The sequence below is a fragment of the Dama dama genome, chromosome 18 (genome assembly GCF_033118175.1).
Source record: "Dama dama isolate Ldn47 chromosome 18, ASM3311817v1, whole genome shotgun sequence".
Classification (NCBI taxonomy): Eukaryota; Metazoa; Chordata; class Mammalia; order Artiodactyla; family Cervidae; genus Dama; species Dama dama.
The window spans coordinates 47,117,239-47,140,054 of NC_083698.1; the positions used below are offsets into that span (position 1 = coordinate 47,117,239).

Consider the following 22,816-nt stretch of genomic DNA (forward strand, 5'->3'; position numbering starts at 1 on the left):
TGCACATCTAACTGGTTTCATTTTCAATCATGTGACCTGCACAGTTAGTAGCTTCTGCAGCCTAAGGGAAATATGATCTGCGGAATATCTCAAAGTATCTTTTTTAGGCATAAATAAAACATGTAAGGTTTATAGTTTCTAAATTCATGCTTGTTTTATTTTAAAATCAATTTCAGAAACAAGGGCATTGACAACTGTTGAAAATTATTTGGCAGCAATAACACGGGACACAGTAATTTACGTGCAACAAGACCATTTGCCTCCAAGGTTGATAACATTATTTTCATATAAACAAGAATGGACATTATACGATATCCTCAATTTATAACCCCAAAGCATAATACTTATAGTAGTGTTTTTAGCAATGCATCATATGGCACAACAGAACAGAGTAATAAAAGATAATGCAGAAAAATAAAGAGGTCACATCAAAGGATGACTTGATCCTTTCAAGGACTGAAGGGGAGGGGTGTTGCACACGTAAATCTGTGACATTGAGAAAAAGAACACTGTGATTTCAGAAGTATATAACTCAGTAAAAATTACTAATTTATTTTCCCTTGGGATCTTTATTTCCCAGAACACAAAAATAACTGCTGTTAGTATATACTCATGTAATACCTATTAGTAATATACATTACAAACATGTAGTTATTGAGCACCTATATACTATATTTCAGGTCCTTTAACCTACATTCTTCTTAAGGCTCAAACAACTCTGTGTTTCAGGTAAGAAAACTCTCAGGGAGGTGAACTTGCCTAGGGCCTCACTTTGAGCCTATCTGAGTTTTGATAAAGAGCTTCATCTTAACTCAAAACCCTATTACCTCCCTTAGGCTATGATCAGGGACTTGAGAGAAAGTAGATACAGAATTGAATACTGCACTGACCTTGTTCGATTTGTGCGCTCCTAAACTGTCCGAGATATTGCTCACTGTACTGTTTTATTTTTCTGACATCCAGGTCATCACAGAATCATTCAAGGACATGTTTCTTTCATATACTTAAATCTCAGTCAGGTTCATGATACAAGCAGCACTTAACACATGCCATTTAGATGACTAAGTATTCCTATTTTAGAAAAATATAAGCAAATCTCCCAGAAATGCAAATCTTGTGCGGCACTGGGTAAGAATACAAATCCCCACTATGATCCGAGCCTATTTATTGCCACCAATACCCCCACCTCCAGTGATTATTTGGAAAGCAGTGGAAAGAGTTCTTGGCTGGGAATTTACTGGCTCAAGCCATCATACTAAACAAGGTGAAGGCAGACAAACCTTTGGGTTTTCAGAGCTATATTTTACATATTCCTCGTGGAATAACAACGCTGGCCTTGCCAAGCCCACAGGACAGTTGTTACAATAAAATGAAGAAATTGATTCGAAGGTGTTCTGGAAAGTACACAAATGCCATAAGCAACTATAAATACATTTTGTATACAAATATAGACTACAGTTATTTTGACCATTGAGGGCTCCACCCACAAATTTACTAAAATAAGATGTATCTTTAAGGATCATGGCAACAAGGCAGTCCAATAAGAATGGGTTTTAGAATGAGCATATACTATAGTAAAAGGTGGAAAAAAGCTCACATTTCAAACAAAAGAAACCTTTCTTCTGTGCCCAGAGGACTGTATTTGAGTCCCTGTCAGGAGGTAAGACATGCAAACACTATGAATGATGTATTTACCTCGGGCATCAGGTGAGAGAGAATGACAGGCTTTGTAACCTGTGTGATTCTCACTGTCTGGAAAGGGTTGTGCACACACTGAGGAAAAGGATCCCAGCCATGATTCTATGCACCAGCACAGGGAACCAGCCTCATTTTCAGATTTTTTCCCCACTTCCTCATAACTGTGTAAGACAGATCATTCAATTAAGTCCGACTTACAAATACTTGGGCTTCCCTGATAGCTCAGTTGGTAAAGAATCTGCCTGCAATGCAGGAGACCTGGATATGATCCCTGGGCTGGAAAGAGCCCCTGGAGAAGGGAAAGGCTACCCACTCCAGTATTCTGGCCTGGATAATTCCATGGAGTGTATAGTCCATGGGGTCACAGAGTCAGACATGACTGAGCAACTTGCACTTTCACTTTCTACAAATACTAAGGGCCTATAATGTATCTAGCAGGGTGTTAGAAGCTGTGAGAGTTGGAAGCAGCATGTGACCAGCTGGGTAGGGAATGCATAATACAGATAAAAATAAAACTACATTATAGCAATTATTTGTTGCCCAATGAGAATTTTCCTTTCTTTTTCTCTCATGCTTCATAAAGCAGCATATATGATAGTTCTATTTACATCTTTTAAACTTGTCGTCATGACTTTTCAGGTGTTTCTAAAATGACTGCAGGGCATATAAGATTGTGAAAATTACTCTAAAGAAAGTTGAAGTCTTACTCTGTGAGCTGATGATTATATCTGTGATGGGACGGATGGTAGCAGTATTTTTCCACACACTATTATAGACACCTGGGATGCTCATATTTAAAAGCAGAGACATTACTTTGCCAACAAAGGTCCATCTGGTCAAGGCTATGGTTTTTCCAGTAGTCATGTATGGATGTGAGAGTTGGACTGTGAAGAAAGCTGAGTGCCGAAGAATTGATGCTTTTGAACTGTGGTGTTGGAGAAGACTCTTGAGAGTCCCTTGGACTGCAAGGAGATCCAACCAGTCCCTCCTAAAGGAAATCAGTCCTGGGTGTTCATTGGACGGACTGATGCTGAAGCTGAATACTCTGGCCACCTCATGTGAAGAGTTGACTCATTGGAAAAGACCCTAATGCTGGGAAGAATTGGGGGCAGGAGGAGAAGAGGACCACAGAAGATGAGATGGCTGGATGACATCACCGACTAGATGGACATGGGTTTGGGTAGACTCAGGGAGTTGGTGATGGACAGGGAGGCCTGGCATGCTGTGATTCATGGGGTCACAAGGAGTCGGACTGAGCGACTGAACTGAACTGAACTGGGATGCTCCATTGGGAGATCAGGACATAGCCACTCACCCATACTCAAAAAATGAGAGTGGTATAAGCCTGTATCACAAAATTCTTAACCACCTAACTTTCATCAAAACCTCTGAAGTGTATATTGCTTTGTTATACACTATATGTATGTTAGTTTATCTGCATTATATACTAAGCAAATAGTCTGGAGTGTCATCACTTCTGTAATTTTTGAGTGTCAGTATTGGGACTTTTCACATAATTCAATTCAGGAAATGGAATTCAACATGTTTAGATGTGCATGGATTAACTGCATCCTGATACCAAACAAGTTCATTCAAAATTAGCAAAATAACAGCACCCATGATTTACAAGATGTAGTTTTAACATCTGAGACACAGGGGAAAAAAGTGATTTTAAATGGGTCTTAATTCTACTAGTATTATTTTTTAAAAACGTGTTTTTAAGGCCAAATCTGAAAGGCAGGGAGAGGGGCAAGTCACCCTAGTTTTATTTAACTTTTTTAATTTGAGAGACTTTTAAGAATTCCTTAGATTGTTCATATAGTATCACAAACACAGAAGCACGGTGACATGTTTGCTACCGTAGAACATCTGCTTTTGAAAAGGTGGTCCAATTGTACAAAACATAATGAAAGGTAAGACGTTCTTCCTACAGTGAATTCCAAAGACTGTGTATCTTGGCATAAAACACTGGATGACTTTTTTTTTTCATATTCTGTTGTTTGGCCAAGGTATGGGTTATTTTTAATTGTACTCAGAGTTCTTTTAAAATTATCTTGATAGGCTATTTAACACTACATTAAATACTTTCTGGGGCAAGGTGTGTTGGGAATACAATGTCACACAATTAATCTAAGATGACACAGCCTCTCTTTCTTCGCAGATCATTGGATTGATTTTTGGCTTGCTGTTATCACTTTGTTTTTACAAACACTGTCAGTAGCAGTACAATCTATAAGAGTGCTGTCCTTAGTCTTTCAGTCACACCCGACTCTTTGCGAGTCCATGGACTGTAGCCAGGAAAGAGTGTTACCAACTCATAATTGTTAGCTTACTATTTTATTCTTCTATAAGATGAGCACATTTATCTTAGTCTGATCCTTGAAAATTGTCTAAAAATATAAATCAGGTATTATAGTAATACCTAATGTAGATGAGAATAAAATACACAAAGGGATAGTAAGGTGTTTGTTATTTTAGATAAATAATTTAAGAAAGACAACTATCCACCCATGTCCACATTATGATCGATAACCTTCCACTTATAATGAAAAGGTTATTTGTTTTCTCTTTGGGGAAGGATACAGAGCTCAAACTCAGTATCAGGCAAGAAATGTAAGACTTTTCTCATCACCACCATCATCATCTCAGTGCTAATATAAAATAAGGATAATGACAGTACTTTGGTATGAAGATTATATGGCAATAAATGTTAGCTACAACTATTACTGGAACTCTCAACCATTTTGGACCATGTAAACTATTCACATTCAATTAAACTGAAATCTTTAAAATACAACTCACCATATATTGTCTAGAGGTAAGGAATGAATCTGTATTAAAATTTTTCATCATGAAAGTGAGTCAACATTACAGTCAATACTTCAAAAGACTCAATTAATAATATGTATCTGTGGAATGTAATGAATATTTCAGTTGACTTGCATCAGTTGAATAAAGGTTATAATGAACAAGGCAATCAGTCTGACTCTTGAGAGACACACATTTATCAAACCCCTGGACCGGCACATGAAAACACTTTCGTTCAGGGCCATCTGTATTCTATGAATCCTTTTTCGGATGGTGGATAGCTCTGCCAGGAACAGAACAAACTGTTTTTTAATGTGATCTCCCTCCTTCCTAGTCATGACAGAGTAGCTGCCACAGATTTGGTCCAAAAAGTAAGATTAAGTGAACAATTCAGTTGTATTTAAACTTGGCAAAAAAAAAAAAAAAAAAGACCCAGTGAACAAGGGGCAATGAATGCACAAAGAATTCCTCTTGAGATGGAATCAAAATGGAACTTTACAAATATGCACCCTAACTCTGGGCAAAGTATACCCTCAATTTCTGGTGGAAGAAATTCATCATTTACGTCGTAAAGATAAGTAGCTCGTGGTTCTGAAAGGGAGCAATATTGGTATTTTGGGTGGAAGAGTTCATTATGAGAGGCTGCCCTGTGCATTGTATATATAACATTTACTATCTCTGACTCCTGGGGTACTAAAGGCCAGTAGTTCTACCAGACAATCTCCCCTCACTCTCTCAGATTTTCAAATCCTTCCAGGGAGAAGGGTAATACCACTCCTAGTAGAGAACCACTGTGGTATACAAGGACACAGAAAGTATTCACACAATTAGATGTTAGAATTATACTTCACAGATTAAACTTGAGTTTACAGATTCAGTTTAGTAAACAGGACCTGAAATCTCTTTACAACATTTCACAAAATGATGTTCTAGGGAAGACGTATAGAAGAGTCATGGTTTAGAAAATGGGTTCATCTGCCACTTCCTAGCTGGGATATCTTGGGAAACATTTTCTTTCTAAGGGATAATTATGCTATTCACTTCATAGGCTTACATGTGAGTATTAAATGTGCTACATAATACATGCAGCCTGCTTAGCTCAGCTCCTGGTACTTAGCAAATACTCAAATGTCATGGCTGTAATGCATAAAGGGAGCAAAGAGGAAGTTTATGCATTTAATAGCTAATTCATTCATGAGGAGCACAAATCTGTCAGAATAACATACATTGGATGAAAAAGGTAAATTATGGCAGCTTTAAAAACAACTAAAAAATAAATCAAGCGGTCAACTTCTGCTACTAGAAATGTCTCATCTGTTGTCCTACCAACTGGTAAAAGAAAAATAAGAAAGTGTGCACTTTCATAAACTCACAAAGCCTGAGATGAGCTTTCATGTTTTTGTCTTAATTGGTGGCTAATTACTTTACAGTATTGTGGTGACCATACATTGTCATGAATCAGCCACAAGTGTACATGTGTCCCCCCATCCTGAACCCCCCCTCCCATCTCCCTCCCCATCCCACCCCTCTGGGTTGTCCCAGTGCACCAGCTTTGAGTGCTGTTTCAGGCATCAAACTTGGACTGGTCATCTATTTCATATATACACGTTTCAAGGTGATTCTCTCAAATCACCTCACCCTCACCTTCTCCCATGGAGTCCAAAAGTCTGTTTTTATATCTGTGTCTCTTTTGCTATCTTGCATATAAGATCATTACCATCTTTCTAAATTCCATATATATGTGTTAATATACTGTATTGCTGTTTTTCTTTCTGACTTACTTCACTCTGTATAATAGGCTCCAGTTTCATCCACCTCATTAGAACTGACTCAAATGCATTCTTTTTAATAGCTGAGTAATATTCCATTGTGTATATGTAACACAACTTTCTTATCCATTCATCTGCGATGGACATCTAGGTTGCTTCCATGTCCTGGCTATTGTAAACAGTGTTGCAGTGAACACTGGGGTACATATGTCTATTTCAATTCTGGTTTCCTCGGTGTATATGCCCAGCAGTAGGATTGCTGGGTCATATGGCAGTTCTATTTCCAGTTTTTTAAGGAATCTCCACACTGTTCTCCATAGTGGCTGTACTAGTTTGCATTCCCACCAACAGTGTAATAGGGTTGCCTTTTCTCCATACCCTCTCCAGCATTTATAGTTTGTAGACTTTTTGATAGACTTTTTGATTCTGACTGGCATGAGATGGTAGCTCATCGTGGTTTTGATTTGCATTTCTCTGATGAGTGACATTGAGCATCTTTTCTGTGTTTGTTAGCCATCTGTATATCTTCTTTGGAGAAATGTCTGCTTAGTTCTTTAGCCCATTTTTTTATTGGGTCGTTTATTTTTCTGGTATTGGGCTTCATGGGCTGTTTGTATATTTTGGAGATTAATTCTTTGACAGTTGCTTTGTTTGTTTTTATTTTCTCCCACTCTGAAGGCTGTCTTTTCATCTTGCTTATAGTTTCCTTCATTGTGCAAAAGCTTTTAAGTTTAATTAGGTCCCATTTATTTTTGCTTTTATTTCCATTACTCTGGGAGTTGGGTCATAGAGGATCTTGCTGTGATTTATGTCAGAGAGTGTGTTGCCTATGTTTTCCTCTAGCAGTTTTATAGTTTCTGGTCTTACATTTAGATGTTTAATCCATTTTGAGTTTATTTATTTTTTTTATTCAGAACTGATTTCCTTTATTTTTTTTCAGTGGGTTTTGTCATACATTGATATGAATCAGCCATGGATTTACACGTGTTCCCCATCCCGATCCCCCCTCCCACCTCCCTCTCCACCCAATTCCTCTGGGTCTTCCCAGTGCACCAGGCCCGAGCACTTGTCTCATGCATCCCACCTGGGCTGGTGATCTGTTTCCATAGATAATATACATGCTGTTCTTTCGAAACATCCCACCCTCACCTTCTCCCACAGAGTTCAAAAGTCTGTTCTATACTTCTGTGTCTCTTTTTCTGTTTTGCATATAGGGTTATCGTTACCATCTTTCTAAATTCCATATATATGTGTTAGTATGCTGTAATGTTCTTTATCTTTCTGGCTTACTTCACTCTGTATAATGGGCTCCAGTTTCATCCCTCTCATTAGAACTGACTCAAATGAATTCTTTTTAATAGCTGAGTAATATTCCATGGTGTATATGTACCACAGCTTCCTTATCCATTCATCTGCTGATGGGCATCTAGGTTGCTTCCATGTCCTGGCTATTATAAACAGTGCTGTGATGAACATTGGGGTGCGCGTGTCTCTTTCAGATCTGGTTTCCTCAGTGTGTATGCCCAGAAGTGGGATTGCTGGGTCATATGGCAGTTCTATTTCCAGTTTTTTAAGGAATCTCCACACTGTTTTCCATAGTGGCTATACTAGTTTGCATTCCCACCAACAGTGTAAGAGGGTTCCCTTTTCTCCACACCCTCTCCAGCATGTATTGCTTGTAGACTTTTGGATAGCAGCCATCCTGACTGACGTGTAATGGTACCTCATTGTGGTTTTGATTTGCATTTCTCTGATAATGAGTGATGTTGAGCATCTTTTCATGTGTTTGTTAGCCATCTGTATGTCTTCTTGGGAGAAATGTCTGTTTAGTTCTTTGGCCCATTTTTTGATTGGGTCATTTATTTTTCTGGAATTGAGCTTCAAGAGTTGCTTGTACATTTTTGAGATTAATCCTATGTCTGTTTCTTCATTTGCTATTATTTTCTCCAATCTGAGGGCTGTCTTTTCACCTTACTTATAGTTTCCTTTGTAGTGCAAAAGCTTTTAAGTTTCATTAGGTCCCATTTGTTTAGTTTTGCTTTTATTTCCAATATTCTGGGAGGTGGGTCATAGAGGATCTTGCTGTGATTTATGTCGGAGAGTGTTTTGCCTATGTTCTCCTCTAGGAGTTTTATAGTTTCTGGTCTTACATTTAGATGTTTAATCCATTTTGAGTTTATTTTTGTGTATGGTGTTAGAAAGTGTTCTCGTTTCATTCTTTTACATGTGGTTGACCAGTTTTTCCAGTACCACTTGTTAAAGAGATTGTCTTTTTTCCATTGCATATTTTTGCCTCCTTTGTCAAAGATAAGGTGTCCACAGGTGTGTGGATTTATCTCTGAGCTTTCTATTTTGTTCCTATGATCTATATTTCTGTCTTTGTGCCAGCACCATAAGTCTTGATGACTGTAGCTTTGTAGTATAGTCTGAAGTCAGGCAGGTTGATTCCTCCAGTTCCATTTTTCTTTCTCAAGATTGTTTTGGCTATTCGAAGTTTTTTGTATTTCCATACAAATTGTGAGATTATTTGTTCTAGTTCTGTGAAAAATACTGTTGGTAGTTTGACAGGGATTACACTGGATCTATAGATTGTTTTGGGTAGTACACTCATTTTCACTATATTGACTCTTCCAATCCACGAACATGGTATATATATCTCCATCTATTTGTGTCATCTTTGATTTCTTTCATCAGTGTTTTATAGTTTTCTATATATAGGTCTTTTGTTTCTTTAGGTAAACTTATTTCTAAGTATTTTATTCTTTTTGTTGAAATGGTGAATGGGATCGTTTCCTTAATTTCTCTTTCTGTTTTCTCATCGTTAGTGTATAGGAATGCAAGGGATTTCTGTGTATTAATTCTGTATCCTGCACATGTTGATTCTTTTGAGCCACTGTTTAAATTCATCACTGGCTCCTGTTCTAACTAAATACATTTCAGGAACTTCTACACTTGAGAGTTTGTAATTGCTTAGCCTATGTAAAAGGATTTTGTTTTATTAGTTAGTATCAACACAGAAATCTACAATGAAGAAATATGAAAAGGAAAGCACGCTAACTTCTAAACTCAAAATCTAGCAAATGTCTTAAGTATCTACCACACTGATCTTCTCTAAAGTAGTCTATAATTCCTGTTTTTCCTGATTGAGACTGAACACCAACCCAACTCATTCAATCAGAAATAAATTCAAAACATTTTACATAAGAATAAGGGAAGACAAAATGTTAAAATCTAACTCAGTAACTTACCAGTTACTGAGCACCTGCAACAATAAAATATCGTCTAATGCAGAATTAGATCTGATCTTTCTCAATCAATATTATTTCCTGAGATTTAAATCCCTTACACCAGTTAATTCTTACACAGAATTAATTGTAACATTTAGTATATACACATATTGCTGTACAATTGGAATTGCACACTTAAAAATACTTAGAAATAAATTCTACAAAAGGCGTACAGGATATATATATACACTGAAAACTATAAAACACTTTAGAAAAAAATTTTTTTAATCTAAATAAAATGGAGATAGTCCATGTTCACTGTATACTTCAAAGGACAGACAATTGATCAATACTGTTAATATGTCAGTTCTCTCAACTTAATACACTCAGTGCAATCCCTATCAGAATTTCAGCTCTGTGTGTGTATGTGTGTATGTGTACATGTGCTCCAACAAGCTGATTCTAATATTTATTTTGAAATGCAAAGGAACCAGAAAAACCAAAATAAGTTTGAAAAAGTGTAAGTTGAAAGAATTCTACTGTCTGATTTTAAAAGTTACATACAGCTACAGTAACAGGACCTGTGGTACCAGTACAGAATTAACATACAGGTCAACGGGACAGAAAAGAGAGTCCAGAAATCAACTCACAAATATAAGGATAACAGACTTCTGACAAAAGAACAAAGACAATTCAGTGGTGTGAGGACTTTTTTTAAACAAATGATGCTGGTGGTGGTGGTGTAGTCACTAAGTTGTATCCGACTCTTAAAACCCCATGTACTGTAGCTTGTCAGGCTCCTCTGTCCATGGGATTCTCCAGGCAAGAATACTGGAGTGGGTTGCCATTTCCTTCTCCAGGGGATCTTCCCAACCCAGTGGCTCAGATGTAAAGAATCCACCTGCAATGTGGGAGACCTGGGTTCGATCCCTAGGTAGGGAAGATCCCCTTGGAGAAGGGAATGGCACTCCACTCCAGTATTCTTGCTGGAAAATTCCACAGACAGAGGAGCCTGACGGGCTACAGTCTAGGGGTTCACAAGGAATTGGACATGACTGAGTGACTAACAAATGATGCTGGCACAACTATTATCTGTATGCAAAACAGAGAAAGAGAGATTTGACCCTTATTCACACCATATAGGTATCCCAGGTTGCTCAGTGGTAAAGAATCCGCCTGCCAATGCAGGAGACATGGGTTCCATCCCTGGGTCAGGAAGATACCCTGGAGAAGGAAATGTCAACCCACTCCAGTATTCTTGTCTGGAGAATCCCATGGACAGAGGAGCCTGGCGGGCTACAGTTTCCATAGGGTTGATAAGAGTTGGACATGACTGAGTGACTGAACACACATGTACACATATACAAAATTAACTCAAAAGAATAAATTGATAACCTGACCATCAAAATTAAAAACTCATATGCATACTTAAAAGACACTACTGAAAATATGAAAAGACAAGCCACTGACTGGGAGATACATATTATCTGGCAAAAGACTTGCATCTAGAACATAAAAAGCTTTTGCACAACTCAATAACAATAAAATAAACCATTTAAAAATGGGCAAAAGAGTTGAATGGATATTTCATAAAAGAAGACATACAAATAACTAATAAATACCTCAAAAGATACTCAACATCAATAGTTACTGGAAGTATTAGTTGCTCAGTCATGTCTGAATCTTTGCAACGCCATGGAATGTAATGAGAAAGAGCCAACTACTGTTATGTTACAGCCTGGATTAATCTCAGCAACATGCTAAGTGAAAAGAAAACAGATGCAAAAGATTATATACTATATGATCCCATTTATAGGAATATGCAGAAACAGTAACTCTATACAGACAGAAAGCACACTGGTTTCTGGAGTAGGGGACAAGAGTAGGCAATGGCTATAAACAAGCATGAGGCAAGATCTGTGGATGACGGCATTGCTCTAAAACTGGACTACTTGATGGTTGCACAACTCCATAAATCTACCACAAAGTGTTGAACACTTGCAGTGGATAACTTTTTTGGTGTGGAAATCACATCTCAATCAAGCTGTAAAAAATGAAGGAAAAAAAAGATACATCACGTGAAAGCCAGAATGATCCAATATGGGTGATGTAAAGGGTGGAGTCGATCTTGAAACAAAGACGTCAGTTAATAAATATTTGCAAAATGAATAATGAACTTTTGAACCTGGCTACTTGAGAGAAACAAAAAGTTCAAAACGTTTATGATTTTTCTCTTTACCTCATTTTTATTTAACTTTTTTTTTTGGCATGTGTGACCTTAGCTCCTAAAATCCTCTGTAGTAAAGTGCTGGAAATATGGAGTCTTAACCACTGGACTGCCAGGGAAGCTCCTTATTTAACTTTCTTTTTTTTTTTTTTATTATTAGGGATAATAGTAACAGTACCTCTTCCACAGGGATATAAATAATATAATAAGATAGTGGACATAAAGCTTTCAGCATAGTGTTTGGCATGTAAGTGCTAGATATTAGCTAGTAATAATCATAAAAACATTCACATTTCCTCTATAGATGTGAAAACACTTAAATACATTTATATTTCTCTACTTTCAGAGCTATGAAATTTCCCTTACAGTAAAAATGGAACTACAATCTAATAACTTTATTGGTTTAGCTGCAAAACTATTGACAGTAGATACATTTTGGTTTTTCATTTTTCAAAATATAGCCACCTGCAAGGCACACATTGCTGTATTTTTAAAAAATCAAAATAATTTTAAAAATGAGATAATTCACTAGCATGAATGAAAACTAGTTGATTTAAATGAATTTATCAAGAAGCATAAACTGTGTGCCAAAGACATCAGTTAAATCTTACAAGAATAAGTGATATGAATGAATAAGTAGGAATATCCTAATTTCTTCTTTGACTGACACACATTTAACTCATTTGATCACTGTTTACTTTTATAAGTTATCACAGAATTATTCCATTAGAAGGAACCTAATTAGGCCATTATCTATCTTTAAAACTTTAAAACATTCTTCTCATAAAGAACTGATCGTACTTTAAAAACAGTCCAATAAAGAATCCATAACCTACTTGGTAGTGTGTCTTCATATTTCAGGAGAATATTCTTTTCTTCTGTTCTTTTCTGAAAAGAAATCCACTCTGCTTTTGGATCCACTGGCTTCACTGTAAAGTGAAGGTTATCTCAGGTGAATGACAATTCTTCAGATAACCAGTTTCAAGCACAAATGGGGACAACGGAAAATGGGTGTGCCACCCAACTGGGTGCCTTTTGTTGAAGAGTGAGAAAAGCAGAAGCAACAAGAACAGAGACAGGGACATGGGAACATACTTAGATGCCACGTGTGTGGTTCCAGAAAAAAGCTTCAGCTAAAGTACCCTGTGATGTTTAAGAGGGAAATAATCGGTCAAGCAAAAAAAAGGGATGGAGAGTTAACTTTAGCTATAAAACAGATGAACTGCATCATGTTAGGACAAGAATGTAATTTACAAGTATGTAAACTGCATTAAGTAATACTTTTAATGTACTTGAACTTTGCTATATTACAATATTACAATGAAAATTCAGAATATTTTGATTTCTAATTATCTGCATTTTTCTCATATGTACAAGTTCTTCTAGATGTATATGAATATGCAATATCTGTGGTCTGAAATGACTGTTTTACACTATCTTTAAAAATCAACGGTAGCTTCATAGTTACTTACACGTGTCTAGAAAGTGTAATTTGGACGTTACAAGGCGATGCTTCTAGTCACATTAACTAGCACTGATACTTATGGAATATTCAAAACTGTAACTGGAATTTCTGGGTTGACCAAAAAGTTTGTTCAGGTTTTTCTGTAAGATGTTAAAGAAAAGTATGAATGAACTTTTGGGCCAACCCAATATCTAGAGCATAGCGGGTCAGGTAAAATTTTGAGCCTGGAACTCTAGTGGTCCCAGTCCTTCAGTCATTAGCAGATTCATTCCAAGTGAAAGGAGAAGGCATTTGTCAGAAACTGCTGGGCAGGAAGCAGGGGCTGTGTCCCCTCAGACTGCATGCTCAGTATTCCTGACTTCCCTCCCTCTCAGAAGGTTCCTTTGTCATCTTCTTTCTCCTAGATAAAGTGTGGCGTGGGGGAGGGAGAGGTGCAGGGTGTAATTATAACCCCAGCCAGGCTCTCTCCATCCCAGCCTATATGCCTCTAAGGACAACTCTTCCCAAGGCACCATTTTTAATAATGGATAACATCAGCAGCAAGTACAGAAGTGAAATATTACCAGCACAGCACTGATCACATAAATAAGAACAGAACTGTCCAAAAAAGACTGAGCTACAACTTTTATTTTCTATATTTTTAAAATAATTGATGAGTTGGATAATTTATTACATTTTCTTTCTGAAACAAGAGAATTCTTTGCCTCTTTGAAAAGAGCAGATATTTTACCTGTGTAGGACTGAAAATTCATTTTCACAACTCTTCTAATCTTTTGTTTCTATATTTGTAGAATTTTCTTTCCAGCTGCCCTAAGAGTAAATAAAATTTTAGAGCTAGCTCTTCCCACTTTCCCAGAATAAAATATCTGAAGCCCAGAGAGGTCATCCACCCTGCTCCAAGTCAAAACTGAAGGACTGTGCATCAGAGCCCAAATTAGCACCCAGACTCTCAGCTCGCCCAGCATCTGTGAACCACGCCTCACTGGCTCTATGCAACACTATTCAAAGACACAATAACGGGTTTAGCTCTAGTTTATGTAAAGAAAGCAGAGGACACTCACCTCTTTTCATGTCTCTTGACAAATCTAAACGTGGTAAAGGATTTACATGGCAGATAGATAATACAACAAAGATGAATTTGGTTAGCATAACCAATGATGCAAGTGGCTGTGTATATTATTAATCTCTGTGAAGTCTAGATGGTTAAAGGAGTTAAGATAAAACAAGCCTGACATTTTTTTCAAAGCATACTGTTGACAGAGCTACAAAGAGATGACAGGCTACGTTATAAATAGTAAATAATTAAAAAATGACTTCAGCCTTTTAACAGATTATTTCAACAGTTTATTTTTTGCCAATGATGGGGTATTTCTTCACTAAATTCAAATAATTAATTTTATATGAATGAATGATAAGCTAGAGCTAGAAAACTGACACACAGCATTACCTTGAAATTTTAGGGGGGGAAAGTGGTTGACTGGAACTTCACCTATCTTTTGCAACCAAACAATGTTGAAATAAACATATTTGGAATAGAAAACGGTATCTGGCTCTTTCATATTTCAAATGCAAAAGTCCTTTGATAGAGAGAATTCCATTTTTTTCTGCATCTGTTTAGATCACATGACAATCGTAGGAGGCAACATTTGGATCATAGAATGTAGCTATCAAAAACCTAAGTATAGTTTAAAGTAATGAAGAAGAAATTAGGTTTTCCACATGAAAGAAAATCAATGATCAAATAAATTTAACATGATTATGGTGACTAAAGTAAAAATACCAAGTATAATGTGATAGTTTTCAGTTCTTGTTTGGCACATATATTAATAAATTTTCAAACATCAAACAATACAACATTGATATGTACTAAAACCAACTAGGTACAGTAAGATTCCTAAAGCGCAGTTAATTATTAACATCATAAAAACCTAATTTCCATATGAATTCTGTAACCAAGTACATTCTCTCGGTACTGTGCGAGCTGGTCCAAACACTGTCTTTTCAGGATTCCCCAGAATTCAAGAGCATTTTAGAGATAAATCATGCTGAACCCCACGATTCCTTGTTGAATTCTGTGGATCTTCTTAACAGGCATTCAGTTAGGAGACTACACGCACACACTCATCACAACTTTGAAAAGAATGGAAGGCCTTCATACATGTCAGTTTTTAGTTTTATCCAATCATTAATTTTCTGCAGAGTTGTTTTTTCTTGACTTAATATTTTTGCAAGTTTTTTCATTTTTTCTTCATTTCTTTCTATGTACTTCAACCCTTCCAACTGTAGCTGATTCAGCTTTTCATTTCGACTTTCATCTAGAGGTATGTTTTCACACATAACAGGATTAAATCTAAAATAGGTGTCAGGAGGTAACAGACCATCAAGCATTACATGGACTTCTGTTAAAACAAAGAGAGGACAGGGCGAATTAAAAAATCAAGTTATTCTGCAATGATCTAATTTTATGTTTATTTAAATTATCCTATTTTAGGCAAATCAGAAAGCCTGCTTATTTTTCACATTCTAGCTAATTAACGGCAGGAGTAAAGAACGGGTAATATTGAATATAACTATGAAATGAAATTCAATTCCTGATATGTACCATATAATTCTGTTAAATTAGGATCCCAGCTCCAGGACTCTCTTCTCTGTTTTCCGTCATACTGCTGAGATGCCTCTTCAACCTTCCTTTTGTTGTTTTTTAATTTCCTGAGGTCATCTTTATTGAGGTATAATTTATATACAATAAGGTTAATAAATTTTAAATGTCTAAACTGCCAGGTTTTGACAACTGTATACACTTGTTTGATCACAACCACCATGACACAGAATATTGTCTATCACCCCAAAAGCTTCTTCATGCCTCTTTATGGTTGATTCCTCCCTTATCTTTTGCCTTTTCTAGAATTTCATATAAATAAACTTACAAATATATACATAGCTCTTCTGTGTCTGGTTATTGTTTTTACTCAGCAAAATGCTTTTGAAATACATGTTGCTGTATGGATCAATAGTTTCTTCCTTTTTATTGCTAAGTGGTAATTCATGTAGGGATATTACACAATTTGTTCTCTCTGGACTGGGTCTGCTTCTCTTCAGTTTTCAGCTGTTAGTAATAATTCTAAATCATTTTGTGGATATATGGTTCTGTTTTTCTTGCATAAATACTCAGGGATGAAACTGCTTGTTCATATGGTAAAAGTTTACTTATCTTATTAAGAACAAACAACACTCTTCCAAATGGTTGCACCGTTCTGCATGTCAGCCACTAGGATTATCTGAGTTCCCACTGTTCGTATCCTTGCAAAGACTTGATATTGTTGGTCTATTTTTAATCATCTTAAAGGGTGTGTACTGGTATCTTGTGGTTTTAATATTCACTTCCCTAATGACTAATAATGTTGAAAAATCTTTCATGTACTTAGCAGTCCCCTGTATATCTTCTTCAGTGAAGTGTCTGTTCAAATATTTTGGCCATTTTTTTTTTCACTGATTTTTTGTTTTGTTTTCATCTCTATATATTCCTTATATGATATATTGGAAGCATTTTCTATATGTTTTGTATCTGATTATACATTTCGTTCTAATGACGGATCAAACACATTTTACCAATATTTGACTTCAGTAGATAGCTTGTCTCTTCATTTTATTAAAAGTGTCTTTTGAAGAACAAAATGTATAACCTAATGAAGTCTAATTTATCTATTTTGCCTCTTATGTACTACCAAAAACTCTTTACCTAACCCAACATCATCAAGATTTTCTCCAGGGTATTTTAGAAGATTTGCAGTTTTAACTCTTATATTTAGATCTATGATCCATTTCAAGTTAGTTTTTGTATATGATGTGAAGGGTCAAGTTTCAGTTTTTTAAATACAGTTATCTAATTGTCCTGGTACTATTTGTTGAAAAGATTATCCTTTCCTCTTTGAGTTATCTTTGTCAAAAATCTTTTGAGCATACATGTCTGGATCAATTTCTGAATTATTAGGTACCACTGATCTAATGCAAACACCACCCTTGTTTACTATAGTTTTATGGCCTCGAAGTCAGAGAGTCGAAGTCCTCTAATTTTGTTCTTTTTTAAAACTGTTTTGGTTACTCTAGGTCCTTTGCATACCCATATGAATTTTACAGTCATCGTGTTAATCTCTACCCCACAGAAAGTCTGTTTTAATTTCTATAGCAGTTGCATGAAGTCTATAAATCAATCTGTGGTTTGCCACTGTAACAATACTGACATTTCCAATTCATTAGCACAGTTATCAACTATTTAGGCCTGCTTTAATTTCTCTCAGTAATGTTTTGTACTTTTTACTGTTCAGGTCTTGCATATAACTTTTAATGGGAACTGCTGTTTTTATACATCAATAACCATCTAGTATCAGCAATTACATGTTTCACTCTAATTCTTCATTAATTAGAGTGTATGTGCACAAAGGCAGTATTTCATATTTCTTAAAAATTTCAAGTGAGCCAATAATGTGGTTTGCACAAGATATACATATAAGTATCATGAGATTGGGTGATCAAAGCTATCTTTTTCTAAGAAAACTGCTTACAGTAAGAATATTTTATTGATTTGACAACAAAATTGTAGACAGTGAAAAATCCAGAATGTCACCTGTTCTTGGGTTATCATTTAATAGATAAACGTCCTTAGTGGGAAGTTTAAGATGCTCATGTAGGCTGATGACTCAGTCAGTAATAAGATATCAGAGAAAGAATGAGATTCAGAAGCAAGAGGCTGTTAAGTGGGAACAATTCTTTTTACAAATTTAATAACAGATTTCACATAGGACTTAAAAAATAACATAGTAAAATAACAAGCTCTAGACCTCAAGGCCAAAATTAGAAAGTCAACAAATAATGACTACCTACTATGTGCCAGGCAGTGCAGTCAACATAGTTGGGTAAGTTCCTGCTTACATTCTGGTGGGATACAGAGATTAGAAAGTGAACAGAAAAGGGCTCTCAGGGAAAGTACATCTAAGCAGAGACGGGAATGAAGTTAAGGGAGGGACTTGAGCACGTACTGACATCTGGGCAAGGCCTTACAAACAGAAGACAGATAGGTATCTGAGGCAGGGCCTTCTTAGGAAGCTGAGGAACAGCAAGAATTCAAGTGTAGCCGGACACACTTTACAGAGGGGACACAGCTTGAGAGAAGGGGAAGAGATGCATTCAAAGGCTAGGTCTTCCAAGGCCTGGTGAATTTCAGTGAATGAGGCTTTGGGATTTTGTTCTAAGTGTGATAGGATGCCTAGAGGGTTTGTAACCAGGTAAAGACATGATGTAATTTACATTTTAAAGGATTACTTGGGCTTTATTACGAAGGCTAGATTACAGGGGCAGCCAGAGTGGAAGTAAGGACTTATTCTGGTTTACCTCCATGTCATTAAATAATCCAGAAGGAATCCAATTCTCTCCCTGTTATCCTGTGTTTGTCTGAACCAACCTCCTTTTTCTTTTTCTTAAGAGTCTCCAACCAAGCCTTTGTGTGACTCCTGCCTCAGCTACTTCTCCAACTGTAAGGAGGCAAAGGTACCACTAGCTCCCACACAGAGAAGTTGCTACTGTAGAAATGAGTGAGGCGAAAGAGAAATGACAAAGACCTGCTCCCATGTGCTTCCTAAGCCTGCAATACAGACATAACAATGTACTTTCTGCAGTGAGCATCAGCATAGTCTACCAGAAACTGAATTCTAAAGGTGAAGTATGTTAAGACAGCAAACAGACGAACCTTCTGTGTCTGTAGCACTGTTGATGACGTTAGACAGCTTGGTTTTCAGGCTCGTGTACGTCACGTTGTTCCTCACATCACTCTCGTAACGCCCAGTGCCCAGGGACACTATACACTCTAATGGGACGTCTGGCCAAAGACATTTACACTCGTGCATTGCTAATGCGGAAGGGTTATTCAGGAGCAAACCTCCATCCTGTAAAATGTAAGTCAAACAAATAGGAAGTAAATCTGAAGTGAAATTCTTTTTTACAAACGTGAAAACAAATTACATTTTCCACAATTTGAAATTTAGTCAATTAGGAAAACTGAACTATGTAATAAACTTAACAAATTATTTAAAAACAAGAGATTCCTTTAAAGTGAATTTATTTTATAAACTACAGCTGCAAAAGAAGTCATATGAAAATTCACTGGTCTCACTGGCTTTATTAAACTTTCCTTTACTATTACGGAGGTTCTTTCTGAACTTTGGATTGCTCTGAATATTTTGCTCAAAATTACTCAAATGAACAGAATTACTTTTAAAGGTTTTTATCCTTGTTTAGTGGTTAATAGAGTCTATATAAAATCTAACAAAAGAATTGTGGTTTTACCAAATAAATAAAGACCAGTTCTTTCACAAATCCAATAAAACCAAATTGATTAAAGCAATTTAAGTTGAAATTTTATTAACAATACAAAGTATCAATTTCATTTACTGCAGATATAACCTAAACAAAGTAGGCAAGCTTTATATTTCTAAGCATTATCAATAATCTACATTATTTTGAAGAACCCACAAGAAAAGAAAATAATTTTCTAAAAGTTTATAGCTGTTCAAAATTCAGTACATGTATCACCTGAGGTTTATGCCAGGAATGGGATAAAGAACGATGCCCATCCCATATTCTACTTCTAATTCAGCAGAAAGCTATTTCTTTCATTAAATTACTTTTATCTTCAATTCTGTATTTATACTCTGCAACTTCTAATCATTTGGCTATTTTAGATGAAACATTTCATTATCATAACAACTATAAAGAAGGATAGTTCCATTGGACATGGAACAATAGACTGCTTCCCAATTGGGGAAGGGGTACGTCAAGGCTGTATATTGTCACCCTGCTTATTTAACTTATATGCAGAGCACATCATGTGAAATGCTGGGCTGGATGAAGCACAAGCTGGAATCAAGATGGCCAGGAGAAACAACAATAACCTCAGATACACAGATGATACCACCCTTACGGAAGAAAACAAAGAACAACTAAAGAGCCTCCTGATAAAAATGAAAGAGGAGAGTGAAAAAGTTGCCTTAAAACTCAACATTCATAAAATTAAGATCATGGCATCCGGTCCCATCATTTCATGGCAAATAGATGGGGAAACAATGGAAACAAAGACTATTTTCTTGGGCTCCAAAATCACTGCACATGGTGACTGCAGCCATGAAATTAAAAGACACTTGCTCCTTGGAAGAAAAGCTGTGACCAACTTAGCATACTAAAAAAGCAGAGACATTACTTTGCCAACAAAGGTCTGTCTAGTCAAAACTATGGTTTTTCCAGTAGTCATGTATGGATGTGAGAGAGGGAATATAAAGAAAGCTGAGCGCCAAAAAACTCATTCTTTTGAACTGTGGTGTTGGAGAAGACTCTTGAGAGTCCCTTGGACTACAGGGAGATCAAATCAGTCAATCCTAAAGGAACTCAGTTCTGAATATTCACTGGAAGGACTGATGGCTGAAACTGAAACTCCAATACTTTGGCCACCTGATGAGAAGAACTGACCCACTGGAAAAGACCCTGATGCTAGGAAAGATTGAAGGTAGGAGGAGAAGGGGACGACAGAGGGTGAGATGGTTGGATGGCATCACTGACTCGATGGATATGAGTTTGAGCAAGCTCCGGGAGTTGGTGATGGACAGGGAAGTCTGGCGAGCTGCAGTCCATGGGGTCGCAAAGAGTTGGACATGACTGAGCCACTGAACTGAACTGATAAAGAAGGATTAAGAAAAGAGAAAAACGGGAGAAAAGAAGAGCAAACAAGGTTTAGCAAGAAGTGATAATAGTAAAATTAATCCCCCATCAAAAGTTGCCAAGTTTTCAATGGTTTTAATAGCTTGCTTCAAAATTAAAATTCTTGTTCCTTAAACCTTACTTGGTTTCCATCAAAAAAGTGCAGGAGTTGACATTTTTGGCATTCACTGCAGCCCAGTGTTAAGGCATACCATCCCTCATGCCATTTACAGAGTTATTAGCCCACTCGTGTTAGATGAGAGCCCACTCGTGTTAGATGCCTTTTCTATCAGCAAGTCATTAGGCTATTGTAATGTTTATGGCATCTCCTGAAGCCTTTCCACCCACATAGTATTCATACTCACATTTACTTATTTATTGTGTACTTCGTGTTTATCAGCCACTGCTTATACCAAGCGCTGAGGTAAAATAGACTTGAAAAATAAACTTGTTAAGTAAACTGATACTTATCTTTTAGAGGTACACAGGATTGTGTTTTAACTGTAGTACATTGTGCATGTGTTAAAAGCCTAATATCTGGATACTTTTTACAGCTTTTAATGTATATTTAATCATTTCACATCATAAATCAGAATTTGTACTAGAAAATAACCGATGGACCATACAAATGAATGTCTCTTAATCAACTCATGTTTAGTTGTTTTTTTTTTAATTTTGGCCATGCAGCAAAACTTAAGGGATCTCAGTTCCCTGACAAGGGACTGAACCTGGGTGATGGCAGTAAAGTGCCAATCTTAACCATCAGGAAATTCCCTAATAGGGTGTTTAAAAATTTGTCTTTTATTATGAAAAAATATATATAACATAAATTTGGTCCTTTTAAGCATTTTAAAGGTTACAATTCAGTGGCATCAGTAACACTCAGAATGTTTTCCAAAGCTTTTTTATTATACCAAACAGGATCTGCAACCATTAGGCAATGATTCCCTGTCCTCTCCATCCTATCTGTATCCTAATCAATTATTCATTCTTTATATGGAAACTCAGAAGAAGACTTCCTTGTAAAGCCAATCATGACAAAATAAATCACATCTTTTATACTACTTCTTAACTCTGTACATATTTTTATTATTGAATTTATCGTCTTATTCTATAACTGTTTATATTCTTCTAGTTTTGAGTCATTTGATGATAAGATCCAGGAAACACAAACAATGTGTCAGCAATTATTAAAAACCTTCATATTCTTTATGGTTAACATAATGTCTGGAACCAAGTAAGCACTCTCAACATTTTATCCAGTTAAAAAGAATATTGTTAGTTGTGGCCTGGCACAGGCATAATTTAGCACAGAAAATGCTAGGCAGGCTCTTTCTGCTTAAAACATCCTTTACTTGGAAGGTTTATATGAAATATCATAATTTGTTTTAGGTTAAAGTATTCTGAGTTCTGAACCCAACATTTTAAAATGTAAATAAGGACTAAAAGAAATAATATATTAGAATCTGCCAGCAAAACCTTTAGTGCAAGCTAATTTATCAGGATCTTTCTCCAAAGACAGTGAAAAAATGATTTAATTTTGGAGGAGGAGGTGGAAAGAGAGAAGGGATATGCATATGATCAACTTCATTAAACTGTATACATAAAATATGTGTAGTTTTTTGTCTATCAATAAAGCTTAAATAAAGCTATTAAAAAGAGAGAAGGGATAATTTTGTAAAAAGTAATTATTTCAAGATAAATATGATGCTACTTAGGTTGGGGGAGACAAATAATACATTAGAAGCTATTCAAGAAGAATTCTTCCTACTTTATAGTTTCCCAGGACATCTAATAAACCTTGCAATACTGTAATAACATTCATTTCTTTACAAAGACAAGTGAAATCTACCCATCCACCAACTTGTACTTCAGTGTT

General features: G+C 36.2%; 1 protein-coding gene across 3 annotated transcripts in view; it reads right to left on the reverse strand.

Moving 5' to 3' along the window:
- Nucleotides 1-13,800: 13,800 nt before the first annotated feature.
- PNPLA8 (patatin like phospholipase domain containing 8) overlaps nucleotides 13,801-22,816 on the reverse strand; it is a 42,808-nt gene continuing 33,792 nt past the window's right edge. For all 3 annotated transcript variants that reach the window (XM_061165271.1, XM_061165273.1, XM_061165270.1), the window contains 2 exons: nucleotides 18,938-19,133; nucleotides 13,801-15,593 (listed from right to left, as the gene is read on the reverse strand). In XM_061165271.1, coding sequence (XP_061021254.1) covers nucleotides 15,319-15,593; nucleotides 18,938-19,133 — 471 coding nt within the window. In that variant the 3' untranslated portion in view covers nucleotides 13,801-15,318. The remainder of the gene's footprint in view (nucleotides 15,594-18,937; nucleotides 19,134-22,816) is intronic.